Source organism: Ranitomeya imitator, chromosome 1 (assembly GCF_032444005.1).
Source record: "Ranitomeya imitator isolate aRanImi1 chromosome 1, aRanImi1.pri, whole genome shotgun sequence".
Classification (NCBI taxonomy): Eukaryota; Metazoa; Chordata; class Amphibia; order Anura; family Dendrobatidae; genus Ranitomeya; species Ranitomeya imitator.
The window spans coordinates 993959569-993975631 of NC_091282.1; the positions used below are offsets into that span (position 1 = coordinate 993959569).

At 42.3% G+C, this 16063-nt stretch overlaps 1 protein-coding gene across 3 annotated transcripts in view; it reads left to right on the forward strand.

Moving 5' to 3' along the window:
• The first annotated feature begins 315 nt into the window (after positions 1 to 315).
• LOC138656729 (uncharacterized) overlaps positions 316 to 16063 on the forward strand; it is a 166410-nt gene continuing 150662 nt past the window's right edge. For all 3 annotated transcript variants that reach the window (XM_069743929.1, XM_069743927.1, XM_069743928.1), the window contains exon 1: positions 316 to 636. In XM_069743929.1, the coding sequence (XP_069600030.1) occupies positions 590 to 636 (47 nt within the window). In that variant the 5' untranslated portion in view covers positions 316 to 589. The remainder of the gene's footprint in view (positions 637 to 16063) is intronic.

Below are 16063 nucleotides of genomic sequence, written 5' to 3' on the forward strand. Positions count from 1 at the left end.
GGGACAGTGTACAGGAGGGACAGTATACAGGAGGGGCAGTACACAGGAGGGACAGTATACAGGAGGGACAGTACACAGGAGGGACAGTACACAGGAGGGACAGTATACAGGAGGGACAGTATACAGGAGGTGTAGTACACAGGAGGGACAGTATACAGGAGGGACAGTATACAGGAGCAGTGCACAGGGCTGAACAATGAATGCAGTGACACGTGAACCTATAATTATAGGAGCCGCCTGCCTATTGTGTCCTCCTCCGCTCTTCCCATGCTACATACATACACGCACATAGATACACACACAGACATATACACACACATAGATACACACACATAGATACATACACACATGTATAGCATATAGCAGCTGTTGCCATGTGACCCTCTCCCCTGGAGATAACGCCGGTGCTGACAGGAAGAGTTGTAAGCAGAGAACTTGTCCACAGCTGCGGCCGCCGGCACCGACTCTCTTCACACACCGAGCGCCGCCGCCGGGAAGAGGACACTCCTTACCTCACAGCGGAGACTCGCGGCATCTCCTTGTGCTACACTGACTGCTGGCACTTGTGGTACCCCAGGAAAGCCCCAGCATGGAAGGCAGCAGCGCGGCTGACATATTCAAGGCAGTCAAGGAATGGTAAATAGCAGCAGTTTACAACTTGTGGCTCTCCCTGTGTGTTTGCATGCTGAGAGTTGTAGTGCACAGCCCTGGGGCATTTCCTAGTGTCTGGTGATATGTACAGTATACATGGCGCTGATCTGCCCTGTATACAGCCTGCAGCAGCTGTCTGCTGTGTAGGGGGCTGCAGTCTGTCAGGGTTGGGGCTCATGCACACAGTTACAACTCATGGGTGGGCTGCATAGAGCTTTCTTCTGTAGGACCCCAACAAATCTCCCATAACAATATAGTTAATGTTCATTGGCTGCCATATGTGCAGGGGGCTTTCTAGGGGGAGAATATCTGCATTTATGGCATCTGCCCAAGACTGTTCTGCTCCTTTAGGACTTAGGCAGATTCCACTCTGAACACGCAAAATAAATGCTTAAAAGCATGATCATCTGCATTTCTGTGTAATAATGGCTTCCTGTGTGCATGCTGCTCAGTCTCTTGAGTGTCTCTTAGGCTTTGTGCCCACGTTGCAAATTTTTCTGCTCAGTTTTTTAAAAATCCGCAGGTAAAATGCAGTGGGTTTTTCCTGCGGATTACCCACGGATTTCCAGCATTTTTTGTGCGGATTTCACCTGCATTTTAACACCTGCAGATTCCTATTGAGGAGCAGGTGTAAAACGCTGTGTAATCCGCACAAAGAATTGACATGCTGCGGAAAATAAACCTCAATTTTTCCGCGTGGAATTTTCCGCAGCATGTGCACTGCGGATTTGGTTTTCCATAGGATTAAATGGTACGGTACAACACATGGAAAACTGATGAGAATCCGCAGCGGACTAACTGGCAAATCCGCAACGTGTGCACATATCCTTACTGCTTCACGTTTCCAAAGAAGGTCAAGTGGTTAAAAGAAGCGCCATGATCATTCTTCAGGCGTCTTCCACTCCAAAGACACTCTATACTTTACAACACAAGTCAATAGGAAAGCTCCAAAGATTACCAGGCGTCTGTTTGAACATTTTCTCCGTCATCTCTGGTTTCTGGAGTCCAAAAACATCCAGAAAAACACAAGCGCAAAAGACGCCCCAAAATCATTGGTAAAATGCAAAACCTGCCGACTGACAAAGATATTCTAAAAGCACTCCGAAATTGACCAAAAAAAACAATAAAAACGGTCATATCGGGAAAAACAAAGATGGTGTTTCCGGAAGCATTTTCCTTTTGAAAATCTCAGTGCGTTCGCCCGTCAGAAAAAGATGTCGTGTGCACATATGATAAGGATATGTTCACACAGAGATGTTTTACAAGGATTTTAAAGTTGAGCCGCACCATAGATTTTCATAAAAAATTCATTTTAATGTTCATACAAGAACTTTTCGAAGCATTTTTTTAACAAAGTTTTAAAAACCTTGAAAAGTTTTTTTTAAAACAAAGCAGCAAAGTGAAACTTCCTTGTGGAATCGACTCAAAACTTGACACTGTCAAGTCATAAGGCTGTAAAAAAGGATACGGACAAAGCCAATTCCAGTGACTCTTAAAAAAACCTCGTCCCCCAAAAAAAGTCTCTCAACCAAATGTGATGAAGTGTTTCTCCTTTACACAGATGTGCACAGATTAAACCATATGCAATGAAGATAGTATGTGGTAAAGGGTTATTCTCACAGGATGGCTGGAGTCACACAATGTATGAAAAATTGGTCCATTTTACACGGACGAGAATCACAGAAATGTTCCCTGAACCGTGATCTGTATGTCATCCGTGTGCAGTGCGAGGATGCGATTTTCTCACATCTAAGCACCCGTGTGACAGCTGTATGGCGAGATTTTCGCCGGCTTCCAAAATGGACATATAATGGATTCACGGGCTCAAATATTCGTGAAAACATATATATATAGACATATATATGTCTGTGAGACACATTATGTTATTAGTGTGTGTGTAAAATTTGGGAGCTGTAGGTGTTAAATTAAAGGATTAATTCATGGAACAAAATGGCGCGGGCTCCTGCACAATTTTCTGCAACAGAGAGGGAAAGCCAGTGACTGAGGGCAAATAGTAATAGCCTAGAGAGGGACCATGGTTATTGGCCCCCCCTGGCTAAAAACATCTGCCCCCAGCCACGCCAGAAAAGGCACATCTGTAAGATGCGCCTATTCTGGCACTTAGCCTCTCTCTTTCCACTGCCCTGTAGCATTGGCATATGGGGTAGTAAGGGGTTAATGTAACCTTGCTATTGTTAAGACACCTATCCATTATTAATCCAATAGTCTCAAAGGGTTAAAAATTCACACACACATTAAGAATAAAGTCTTTTAATGAAATAATGAAACACACAGGTTTTAACATCTTTATTGTACTCTCAATCCAAGGGAAGCCTTTGTTCTCCTGTAAAAAGTTCCAAAATAAAAAAGCAACAATATCCCATACCTGTTCGCCGTGCAGTCAAGTCCCACGCAATAATCCATATCTGGGGGCATTTATATTTTACAACCGGGAGCGCTGCTAATGTGGCCACTTCCGGCTGTAAACGACTGGGGAATTAATGAAATGCAGGGAGCGGAGCTTCGGTGACTAGTGGTGCCGTCACCGAAGCTACGCCTGCTGGCTGCATGAACTCAAATGAACTCTTGAGAGTGGGAAAATCAGCTTGCGATTTGTTACCATCTTCCATCTTACCAGACTCCCCCTGACGAAGGCATAGAGCCGAAATGCGCATTGGGGCTGTGGCATCACCATTTGGATGCTGGTGAGTAGCGTACCATACTATGTTACTACTTTTAGATGATTCCTCCTTAGGTTTACATTAAAGGTCTTGGGGTTCTTGAGATTATGGATCCTTTGTGATCCTATCGCTTGGCGTTATTATATGCCTATAGTTTATTATTCATTTGTACTTACTTAATCACTTGACCCTTATTTACCTAACCCTTAGCCTGTGTTCCTATTCCCTGGCACTTGTTATTTATGCATTGAGGAATCTATTTGTAGCTTATATACCTGTAGTGATCTATTTTGCCCATCCATTGGTGATGCCTTTTTTGTTTTCTTGGCTCACTTGTAGCACTGTTGGCTATTTTTAATTGTCTGTTTTTTACCAATAAATAAAGTTTGTTCTTTGTTCATAAATACGCGTTTCTTCTATTAGCTTAAACTGATTCTTTGCGTAGAACTACGTTTTTCCTTTGATTTGGGCATAGTTGGACTGCTTTTGAGTTGTTCTATTACCATTTTATAATTATATATATATGCCCTGTAGCAAGAATTATCACTTATTACTGAAAGTGCATAAGATGATGCCCCCCCCCCCCCGGGGCAATGTTATAAAGTAAAAAAAAAAAAATATTCACATCACTTTTATCGTATAAAAGCGCCAAAGCATAAAAAAATGATATAAATTAGGTATCGCTGTAATCGTACTATCCCGAAGAATAAAACTGCTTTATCAATTTTACCAAACGTGCAACGGTATAAACGACCCCCAAAAAAAGAAATTCACGAATAGCTGGTTTTTGGTAATTCTGCCTCACATAAATCGGAATAAAAAGCGATCAAGAAATGTCATATGCCCAAAAATGGTACCAATAAAAACATCAACTCGTCCCGCAAGAAGCAAAACCTCACATGACTCTGTGGACCAAAATATGGAAAAATTATAGCTCTCTAAATGTGGAGACGCAAAAACTATTTTTTGCAATAAAAAGCGTCTTTTAGTGTGTGACAGCTGCCAATCATAAAATCCGCTAAAAAAACGCTATAAATAGTAAATCAAACCCCCTTCACGACCCCCTTAGTTAGGGAAAAATAGTAAAATAAAAAAAAGTATTTATTTCCATTTTCCCGTTAGGGTTGGGGCTATGGTTAGGGTTGGGGCTAGGGTTAGCACTAGGATTGGGGCTAGGGTTGGGGTTAGGGTTGGGGCTAGGGTTGGGGCTAAAGTTAGGGTTGGGGCTAAATTTAAGGATAGGGTTGGGGCTAAAGTTAGGGTTAGGGTTTGGATTACATTTACGGTTGGGATTAGGGTTAGAGGTGTGTCAAGGTTAGGGGTGTGGTTAGCATTATGGTTGGGATTAGGGTTAGGGGTGTGTTGGAGTTAGGGGTGTGTTTAGGGTTGGATTAGGGTTAGGGGTCTGTTGGGGTTAGGGGTGTGTTGGGGTTAGAGGTGTGGTTAGGGTTATGGGTAGAGTTTGGATTAGGGTTAGAGGTGTGTTGGGGTTAGGGTTGGAGTTAGAATTGGGGGGTTTCCATTGTTTAGGCACATCAGGGGCTCTCCAAACGCGACATGGGGTCCGATCTCAATTCCAGCCAATTCTGAGTTGAAAACGTAAAACAGTGCTCCTTCCCTTCTGAGCTCTGCCATGCGCCAAAACAGTGGTTTACCCCCACATATCGGGTATCAGCGTACTCAAGACAAATTGCACAACAACTTTTGGGGTCCAATTTCTTCTCGTACCCTTGGGAAAATAAAACATTGGGGGCGAAAAAATCATTTTTGTGAAAAAATACGATTTTTTATTTTTACGGCTCTACATTATAAACTTCTCTGAAGCAGATAACACTGCAGAAGCCATTGTCTCAGATGTGACAGATCTATAGGGAAGATCGTCGTGGGACACTCGTTATTAACCCCTTTCTGACATCGGACATACTATCCCGTCGAGGTGGGGTGGGCCCCCATGACCACGGATGGGATAGTACGTCCAGCGCGATCGGCGGCGCTCACGGGGGGAGCGCGGCCGATCGCGGCCGGGTGTCAGCTGCCTATCGCAGCTGACATCCGGCACTATGTGCCAGGAGCGGTCACGGACCGCCCCCGGCACATTAACCCCTGGCACACCGCGATCAAAGATGATCGCGATGTGCCGACGGTGCAGGGAAGCATCTCGCAGGGAGGGGGCTCCCTTCGGGCTTCCCTGAGCCCCCCGCAGCAACGCGATGTGATCGCGTTGCTGCAAGGGTCTTACCTCCCTCCCTGCTTGCTCGAGCCCCGGATCCAAGATGGCCGCGGATCCGGGTCCTGCAGGGAGGGAGGTGGCTTCACAGAGCCTGCTCAGAGCAGGCACTGTGAAGCAGCCTGCACTGCTCTCAGATCGGTGATCTGACAGAGTGCTGTGCAAACTGTCAGATCATCGATCTGTGATGTCCCCCCCTGGGACAAAGTAAAAAAAAAAAAAAAAAAAAATATTCCTAAATAATGAAAAAAAAAAAAAATATTATTCCCATAAATACATTTCTTTATCTAAATAAATTTAAAAAAAACAATAAAAGTACACATATTTAGTATCGCCGCGTCCGTAACGGCCCGACCTATAAAACTGGCCCACTAGTTAACCCCTTCAGTAAACACCGTAAGAAAAAAAAAAAAACGAGGCAAAAAACGACGCTTTCTTATCATACCGCCAAACAAAAAGTGGAATAACACGCGATCAAAAGGACAGATATAAATAACCATGGTACCGCTGAAAGCGTCATCTTGTCCCGCAAAAAACGAGCTGCCATACAGCATCATCAGCAAAAAAATAAAAAAGTTATAGTCCTGAGAATAAAGCGATGCCAAAATAATTATTTTTTCTATAAAATAGTTTTTATCGTATAAAAGCGCCAAAACACAAAAAAATGATATAAATGAGGTGTCGCTGTAATCGTACTGACCCGAAGAATAAAACTGCTTTATCAATTTTACAAAACGCGGAACGGTATAAACGCCTCCCCCAAAAGAAATTCATGAATAGCTGGTTTTTGGTCATTTTATCTCACAAAAATCGGAATAAAAAGCGATCAAAAAATGTCACGTGCCCGAAAATGTTACCAATAAAAACGTCAACTCGTCCCGCAAAAAAAAAGATCTCACATGACTCTGTAGACCAAAATATGGAAAAATTATAGCTCTCAAAATGTGGTAACGCAAAAAATATTTTTTGCAATAAAAAGCGTCTTTTAGTGTGTGACGGCTGCCAATCATAAAAATCCACTAAAAACCCACTATAAAAGTAAATCAAACCCCCCTTCATCACCCCCTTAGTTAGGGAAAAATTAAAAAAATGTATTTATTTCCATTTTCCCATTAGGGCTAGGGCTAGGGTTAGGGCTAGGGTTAGGGCTAGGGTTAGGGCTAGGGTTAGGGCTAGGGTTAGGGCTAGGGTTAGGGTTAGGGCTAGGGCTAGGGCTAGGGTTAGGGTTAGGGCTAGGGCTACAGTTTTGGTTGGGGCTAAAGTTACAGTTAGGGTTTAGATTACATTTACAGTTGGGAATAGGGTTGGGATTAGGGTTAGGGGTGTGTCAGGGTTAGAGGTGTGGTTAGGGTTACTGTTGGGATTAGGGTTAGGGGAGTGTTTGGATTAGGGTTTCAGTTATAATTGGGGGGTTTCCACTGTTTAGGCACATCAGGGGTTCTCCAAAAGCGACATGGCGTCCGATCTCAATTCCAGCCAATTCTGCGTTGAAAAAGTAAAACAGTGCTTCTTCCCTTCCGAGCTCGCCCGTGTGCCCAAACAGGGGTTTACCCCAACATATGGGGTATCAGCGTACTCAGGACAAATAGGACAACAACTGTTGGGGTCCAATTTCTCCTGTTACCCTTGGGAAAATACAAAACCGGGGGCTAAAAAATAATTTTTGTGGGAAAAAAAAGATTTTTTATTTTTACGGCTCTGCGTTATAAACTGTAGTGAAACACTTGAGGGTTCAAAGTTCTCACAACACATCTAGATAAGTTCCCTGGGGGGTCTAGTTTCCAATATGGGGTCACTTGTGGGGGGTTTCTACTGTTTAGGTACATTAGGGGTTCTGCAAACGCAATGTGACGCCTGCAGACCATTCCATCTAAGTCTGCATTCCAAATGGCACTCCTTCCCTTCCGAGCCCTCCCATGCGCCCAAACGGTGGTTCCCCCCAACATATGGGGTATCAGCGTACTCAGGACAAATTGGACAACAACTTTTGGGGTCGAATTTCTTCTCTTACCCTCGGGAAAATACAAAACTGGGGGCTAAAATATAATTTTGGGGGGAAAGATTTTTTTTTTAATTTTCACGGCTCTGCGTTACAAACTGTAGTGAAACACTTGGGGGTTCAAAGCTCTCACAACACATCTAGATGAGTTCCTTAGGGGGTCTAGTTTCCAAAATGGTGTCACTTGTGGGGGGTTTCTACTGTTTAGGTACATTAGGGGCTCTGCAAATGCAATGTGACACCTGCAGACCATTCCATCTAAGTCTGCATTCCAAATGGAGCTCCTTCCCTTCCGAGCCCTCCCATGCGCCCAAACAGTGGTTCCTCCCCACATATGGGGTATCAGCGCACTCAGGACAAATTGGACAACAAATTTTGGGGTCCAATTTCTCCTGTTACCCTCGGGAAAATACAAAACTGGGGGCTAAAAATAATTTTTGTGGGAAAAAATTTTTGTTTTATTTTTACGGCTCTCCATTATAAACTTCTGTGAAGCCCTTGGTGGGTCAAAGCGCTCACCACACATGTAGATAAGTTCCTTAGGGGGTCTACTTTCCAAAATGGTGTCACTTGTGAGGGGTTTCTACTATTTAGGTGCATTAGGGGCTCTGCAAACGCAACATGGCGTCTCATCTCAATTCCTGTCAATTTTGCATTGAAAAGTCAAACGGCGCTCCTTCCTTTCCGAGCTCTCCCATCCGCCCAAACAGTGGTTTACCCCCACATATGGGGTATCATCGTACTCAGGACAAATTGTACAACAAGGTTTGGGGTCCAATTTCTTCTCTTACCCTTGGAAAAATAAAAAATTGGGGGCGAAAAGATAATTTTTGTGAAAAAATATGATTTTTTATTTTTACGGTTCTGCATTATAAACTTCTGTGAAGCACTGGGTGGGTCAAAGTGCTCACCACACCTCTAGATAAGTTCCTTAGGGGGTCTACTTTCCAAAATGGTGTCACTTGTGGGGGGTTTCAATGTTTAGGCACATCAGTGGCTCTCCAAACGCAACATGGCGTCCCATCTCAATTCCTGTCAATTTTGCATTGAAAAGTCAAACGGCGCTCCTTCCCTTCCGAGCTCTCCCATGCGCCCAAACAGTGGTATACCCCCACATATGGGGTATCAGCGTACTCAGGACAAATTGTTCAACAACTTTTGGGGTCCAATTTCTTCTCTTACCCTTGGAGAAATAAAAAATTGGGGGCGAAAAGATAATTTTTGTGAAAAAATATGATTTTTTATTTTTACGGTTCTACATTATAAACTTCTGTGAAGCACTTGGTGGGTCAAAGAGCTCACCACACCTCTAGATAAGTTCCTTAGGGGGTCTACTTTCCAAAATGGTGTCACTTGTGGGGGGTTTCAATGTTTAGGCACATCAGGGGCTCTCCAAACGAAACATGGCGTCCCATCTCAATTCCAGTCAATTTTGCATTGAAAAGTCAAATGGTGCTCCTTCGCTTCCGAGCTGTGCCATGCGCCCAAACAGTGGTTTACCCCTACATGTGGGGTATTGGCGTACTCAGGACAAATTGTACAACAATGTTTGGGGTCCATTTTCTCCTGTTACCCTTGGTAAAATAAAACAAAATGGAGCTGAATTAAATTTTTTGTGAAAAAAAGTTAAATGTTCATTTTTATTTAAACATTCAAAAAATTCCTGTGAAGCACCAGAAGGGTTAATAAACTTCTTGAATGTGGTTTTGAGCACCTTGAGGGGTGCAGTTTTTAGAATGGTGTCACACTTGGGTATTTTCTATCATATAGACCCCTCAAAATGACTTCAAATGAGATGTGGTCCCTAAAAAAAAATGGTGTTGTAGAAATGAGAAATTGCTGGTCAACTTTTCACCCTTATAACTCCCTAACAAAAAAAAATTTTGGTTCCAAAATTGTGCTGATGTAAAGTAGACATGTGGGAAATGTTACTTATTAAGTATTTTGTGTGACATATCTCTGTGATTTAATTGCATAAAAATTCAAAGTTGGAAAATTGCGAAATTTTCATAATTTTCACCAAATTTCCGTTTTTTTTCACAAATAAACGCAGGTACTATCAAAGAATTTTTACCATTGTCATGAAGTACAATATGTCACGAGAAAACAATGTCAGATTCACTGGGATCCGTTGAAGCGTTCCAGAGTTATAACCTCATAAAGGGACAGTGGTCAGAATTGTAAAAACTGGCCCGGTCATTAACGTGCAAACCACCCTTGGGGGTAAAGGGCTTAATTTGACTGCGTTGGACCAGGGAGTATACTGTTGGTTTATTATTTTTGATTTTTTTGCAGGTGATCGATGGCTTTGGGGAATTAGGTGCAGTTGTAAGTATGGTGAAATTAAGAATATTAAAATACTTTTTTTCTGGCTGTGTATTTAACTCTTTCACTACTATAGGATTAGTAATGGATAGGTGTCTTATTGATGCCTCTCCATTACTAACTGGGCTTAATGTCACCTTACAATCAAAGGTGACATTAACCCCTTATTACCTCATATGCCACCACTACAGGGCAGTGGGAAGAGAGAGTCTAAGTGCCGGAATTGGCACATCTTACAGATGTGCCTTTTCTGCGGCGACTGGGGGCTGGTATTTGAAGCCAGGGGGACCAATATCCATGGCCCCTCCCTAGACTATGAATATCAGCCTGCAGTGGTCTGCATAGCCTTTCTGGCTATTAATTATAGGGGGACCCCACATCATTTTTTTGGGTGGTCCCCTATTTTAATAGCCAGTAAAGGATAAATATACAGCTGTGGGCTGATATTCGTAGCCTGGGAAGCTCCATGGGTATTAACCCCATCTCAGGCTAGAAACATCAACCCCCAGCCCTCGGCTTTCCCTCTCTGGCGCAGAAAAGTGCACAGGAGCCTGTGCCATTTTTTCCTTTCTTTTTAATTAAAGATATCGCGTGCAGATTTTTTTGTGTGTCTTGAACTATATATGTACCATTTTATTAGGTTCTTTACAAATATCGGACTTGGTATTATCTATCTATTATCTATCTATCTTATCTATCGTCTATTTATCTATCTATTATCTATCATCTATCTATAATCTATCTATGTATAGATCTATCTATTATCTGTCTGTCTATATCTATCTTTGTGTGTGTATACATTATTCTTCAATGGAGTATGCAAATGAAGAGGTTGGACAAGAAATTACATCACAATTCTTTTTTTTTTTGTTAAATAATAGATCTTTATTTAGGTTACAAAAACGCAGACAAATCTGAATTAAAATCCGCATAAAAAAGAGTGGATTTTTACCTGCGATTTCTGCCAAGAGTTGCAGATTCTGTGCAGAAAATTCTGCAGACAAATCTGCAACGTGTGCACATACCTTAAAAACACCATCCCAACTGTGAAACACGGGTGGGAGCATCATGTTGTGGGGTTGTTTTGTTGCAGAAGGGACTGATGCAGGTCTTAAAATAGATGGCATCATGAGAAAAGAAGATTATGTGGCAATACTGAAGCAACATCTAATGACATGAAGTTAAAGCTTGGGCGGAAATGGGTCTTCCAAATGGACAATGACCCGAAGCATACTGCCAAAATGGTAACAAAGTGGCTTAAGGATAACGAAGTCAATGTATTGGAGTGGCCATCTCAATCCTATTGAAAATTTATGGAAAAAGCTCAAAAAGGCCGGTGACCTACAAACTTGGGTCAGTTACACAAGTTTTGTCAGAAGGAGTAGGCCCAAATTCTGACCAACTGTTGTGAGAAGCTTGTGGAAGGATATCTCAAACGATTGACCCAAGTCATTGGGCAATGGCACCAAATACTAATGAAATGTATGGAAGCTTTTGACTTTGCAGTAAGTAATAAAAAAACGTTCTCTGTCTCTCATTGTTCTGGCATTTGGAAAATACTAATAATTATGGTAATCCTAATTGACCTAAAACTGGAAATCTGATTTTTTTGTCAGATATTGAGAAAAACATGGATATGTGTCTTCTTATATAGTGTATGTAAACTTCTGGTTTCAACTGTATGCTTTGTCTACAGTACATGCTTATTGAAGTTAGATTTATTCACCAAAAAGGCTGCAAAAATGCCTTCATTACTTTTTGGGCAAAAAATATTAATATTAGTACTAGTTGGCCCATGCAAAATTTTCACCTATTGGTTGTCAGGGGCCCAGGCAATTTCAGGAAAATCAAGCTGATCAAATGTAAATGTATTTAATGAGATGATGAACACAGAGAGCTATGTGTCTCACTGACATATATATAGACTGTATATATGTTTTCACGAATATTTGAGCCCATGAATCCATTATATGTCCGTTTTGCAAGCTGGCAAGAAAATCTCACCATACGGATGTCACACGGATGCTTACAGTACATGCGAGAAAATCGCATCCTCACACTGTACACGGATGACATACGGATGTTCAGGGAACATTTCTGCGATTCTCGTCTGTGTAAGACGGACCGTTTTTTTTTATACCTTGTGTGCATCCATCGGATGCAATATGCTAATGACCCTCGGCTCCTGCTCTGCTGTGAGCAGGAGCCGAGTGTCATGCGTCTGTTCTCTGAGCCTCTTGCACAGAGCGGATCGGAGCACAACTGCTGAGGAGGCGGATACATTTCTCCATCTCCTCCATTGCCGGGGTCAGCGTATATCGCACATCACTTGGATGATATCCGAGTGATGTGCATTGTCTCTCTCGCACCCATAGGCTTATATAGGTGCGAGTGAGCTGAGACTCAGCCGAGTGTCGGTGACAATCGCAGCATGCTGCGATTTCACTCGCACACTGAAAACGGCCGAGGAAAAAAACGGTGATGGGAGCTGCCCCATAGAAGAATACTGGTCAGAGTGCTATGCGTTTTTTTTTTTATCACATAGCACTCGTCCGTATTATACGGTAGTGTGACTCCGGCCTAAAGGAGATCCCCCAACATTAAACATAATGGTATTTTACTTACTGATCAGAAGGGGTCTGATTGTCAGGACCTTGCAAAAGAACAGAGGCAGCAGCTTTTTGTCCCCTCCACAGCAGCACTGCCATCTATCTGCAGTGTAGGGAAGTGCCACACAGCCCTATGTATGTGAACGGAGCAGCTCCCTGTACAGCAGTGCCACTTTGACAGTAAAAATGATAAAGGAGAATTGACCCCATAACTGAGTGTAATTACACCGTTGTATAATAATTGGGAATATTCCTTTTTAAAAAAAGTAATATCTGCAGATTATTTTACCTTTTTTTTCCCCATGGTTGGATTTTTTTTTTCAATTTTTGCAAGGTTGTTTCTACCAATCTCTCCCATCGGGAAACAATGTACAGTCTGAGTTATGTCAACGCTGCAGTTTTTTACTTGGAACCAGAGGTGACTCCAGGTCACCAATAAGTTGCATCCTTAGAAGGAACATAGACTTTTCAATGACAGTCCAATATTACGGAAAATCTGATGGTTCAGAACCTGTCCAGTCCCTTTTAGGCTGCATTCATTTATATCTTCAGTTTTAAAGCTGAAGTCTTAGGGTATGTGCACACGTTGCGGATTTGTGTGCGCATTTTTCTGCGCAGAATCTGAAAATCCGCAGATAAAACACCCTGCGGATTATCTGCGGAATTACCACGGATTTACCACGGTTTTGTGCGGTTTTCACATGCGTTTTTACACCTGCGGATTCCAATTATGGAGCAGGTGTAAAACGCTGCGGAATCCACACAAAGAATTGACATGCTGCGGAAAATAAACCGCAGCGCTTCCGCCTGGTATTTTCCGCAGCATGTACACTGCGGATTTCGTTTTCCATAGGTTTACATGGTACTGTACAACGCATGGAAAACTGATGCAAATCCACAGCAGCTAATCCGCTGCGGATCCGCAGGTAAATCCGCAACTTGTGCACATACCCTTAAACAGGTAAAGTTTTACTTTTATTCTACTTCAACATATGTAGCAAATATTTTATATTTACTTGCCTGAAATCGGCTGGGCAAGGAGTTCGACAAGCTGGAAAGCCGCCAAGGCAAATATTAGTATTTGTTTCAGCTTTGTGGTATTGTGCTTTGGGGTACTGTGGTGCCACCTGCAAGTCATTTTTCCTTACTGCAATTTTATGAACATTAATGTTTAAAATGTATTTTGTGATAACATCGTGGATGTGTGGTTTGTTTGGCTATTTTCTTGCTGAAGGGGGCAAGTTTACCTTTCAAATGGTGTATCATTTGTGTGTGTGTGGGTGCAGTATGAACGCAGATATAAAGTAATCACCGAAAAAGAGTATTTTGAAATAATAAAGAAGAATTGACTTCCTACATATTTTTAAATCACTGAAGTGCTAACATTTAGTGAGGAAAAGGAAACAAGCGTGTGCATGAGATTTCTGAAATCTTATGGTTTTCGCTGGTACTGTAAAAAGCAGCTTTCATTTTGTATAAAAAAACAGCAAAAAATGTTGCATGTGAACATAGCCTTAGAGTATCTTTTTCTACAACCCCTGGCAAAAATTATGGAATCACCGGCCTTGGAGGATGTTCATTCAGTTGTTTAATTTTCTATAAAAAGCAGATCACAGACATGGCACAAAACTAAAGTCATTTCAAATGGCAACTTTCTGGCTAAAAGAAATCAAGAACAAAAAATGTGGTAGTCAGTAATGGTTACTTTTTTTAACCAAGCCTAGGGAAAAAATTATGGAGTCACTCAATTCTGAGGAACAAAATTATGGAATAGTCCACTTTCCAAAGATTAGCGGGTATTACTGGCACTGAATACTGTAAGATTCCCCCGTCTATAGCAATTAGATCTAGGACACTCTGGGATCACTGCTGAAAAGGGTGGTGCTCCACATAGGAAATCCACAATCCATATAGCATACAAAACGGAGAAAAGAAATGTGGCGCTCACCCGATTTTTCCTTAGCTAAAAGTGTCCTTTATTTAACACTTAAGTGAAAAATAACATTCTTCGGCTTTGACAGGAGTAGGTGAGTGAGCGGGGAGTGAAGAGACTGGACGACGGCCGTTTCGCGCACTAACACTTCCACGGGTCCATGTGGAATCACCCTGTAAATTTTCATACCCAAAAATAACACCTGCATCAAATTTGATCTGCTCATTAGTCTGCATCTAAAAAGGAGTGCTCACACCTTGGACAGCTGTTGCACCAAGTGGACTGACATGGCTCCAACACAAGAGATGTCAATTGAAACAAAGGAGAGAATTATCAAACTTTTAAAAGAGAGTAAATCATCACGCAATGTTGCAAATGATGTTGGTTGTTCACAGTCAGCTGTGTCTAAAATCTGGACCAAATACAAACAACATGGGAAGGTTGTTAAAGGCAAACATACTGGTAGACCAAGGAAGACATCAAAGCGTCAAAACCTAAAACTTAAAGCAATATGTCTCCAAAACAGGAAATGCACAGCAAAACAAATGAGGAATGAATGGGTGGAAGCTGGAGTCAATGTATGTGACCGAACTGTAGGAAACCGCCTAAAGGAAATGGGATTTACATACAGAAAAGCTAAACGAAAGCCATCATTAACACCTAAACAAAATAAACCACGGTTACAGTGGGCTAAGGAAAAGCAATCGTGGACTGTGGATGACTGGATAAAAGTCATATTCAGTGATGAATCACAAATCTGTATTGGACAAGGTGTTGATGCTGGAACTTTTGTTTGGTGCCGTTCCAATGAGATTTATAAAGATGGCTGCCTGAAGAGAACTTGCAAATCTCCACAGTCATTGATGATATGGGGCTGCATGTCAGGTAAACGCACTGGGGAGATGGCTGTCATTGCATCTTCAATAAATGTACAAGTTTATGTTGATATTTTGGACACTTTTCTTATCCCATCAATTGAAAGGATGTTTGGGGATGATGAAATCATTTTTCAAGATGATAATGCATCCTGCCACAGAGCAAAAACTGTGAAAACATTCCTTGAAAAAAGACACATATGGTTAATGTCATGGCCTGCAAATAGTCCGGATCTCAATCCAATTGAAAATGTTTGGTGGAAGTTGAAGAAAATGGTCCATGACAAGGCTCCAACCTGCAAAGCTGATCTGGCAACAGCAATCAGAGAAAGTTGGAGCCAGATTGATGAAGACTACTGTTTGACACTCATTAAAGGGCCACTGTCACCCCCTCCAGCCGTTATAAACTAAAAGAGCCACCTTGTGCAGCAGTAATGCTGCATTCTAACAAGGTGGCTCTTTTAGTTTTTGTGGATTTATTCCCAAAATAAAGCATTTTATAACTTCTCCAAAATACTTTTCTTTAGACAGGGAGGCAGGTCCTCACCCCCCCTACTTGAAACGCCACACTGCCGTCACTCAGATCTTCAGGGGCGCCGGGCGCCGCCCGTTCTGCACTGTTTTCGCATGAAATCCGGCGCCTGCGCTGTGTAGTACTGTCTGGTGCAGGCGGAGTGAGCTCTGGCCGTCTGACGTCACAGCCAGGCTTGCAGACTGCGCCTGTGCGGCCAGTGCGGCCACCCACCTTGGAATCCCAGCCCCG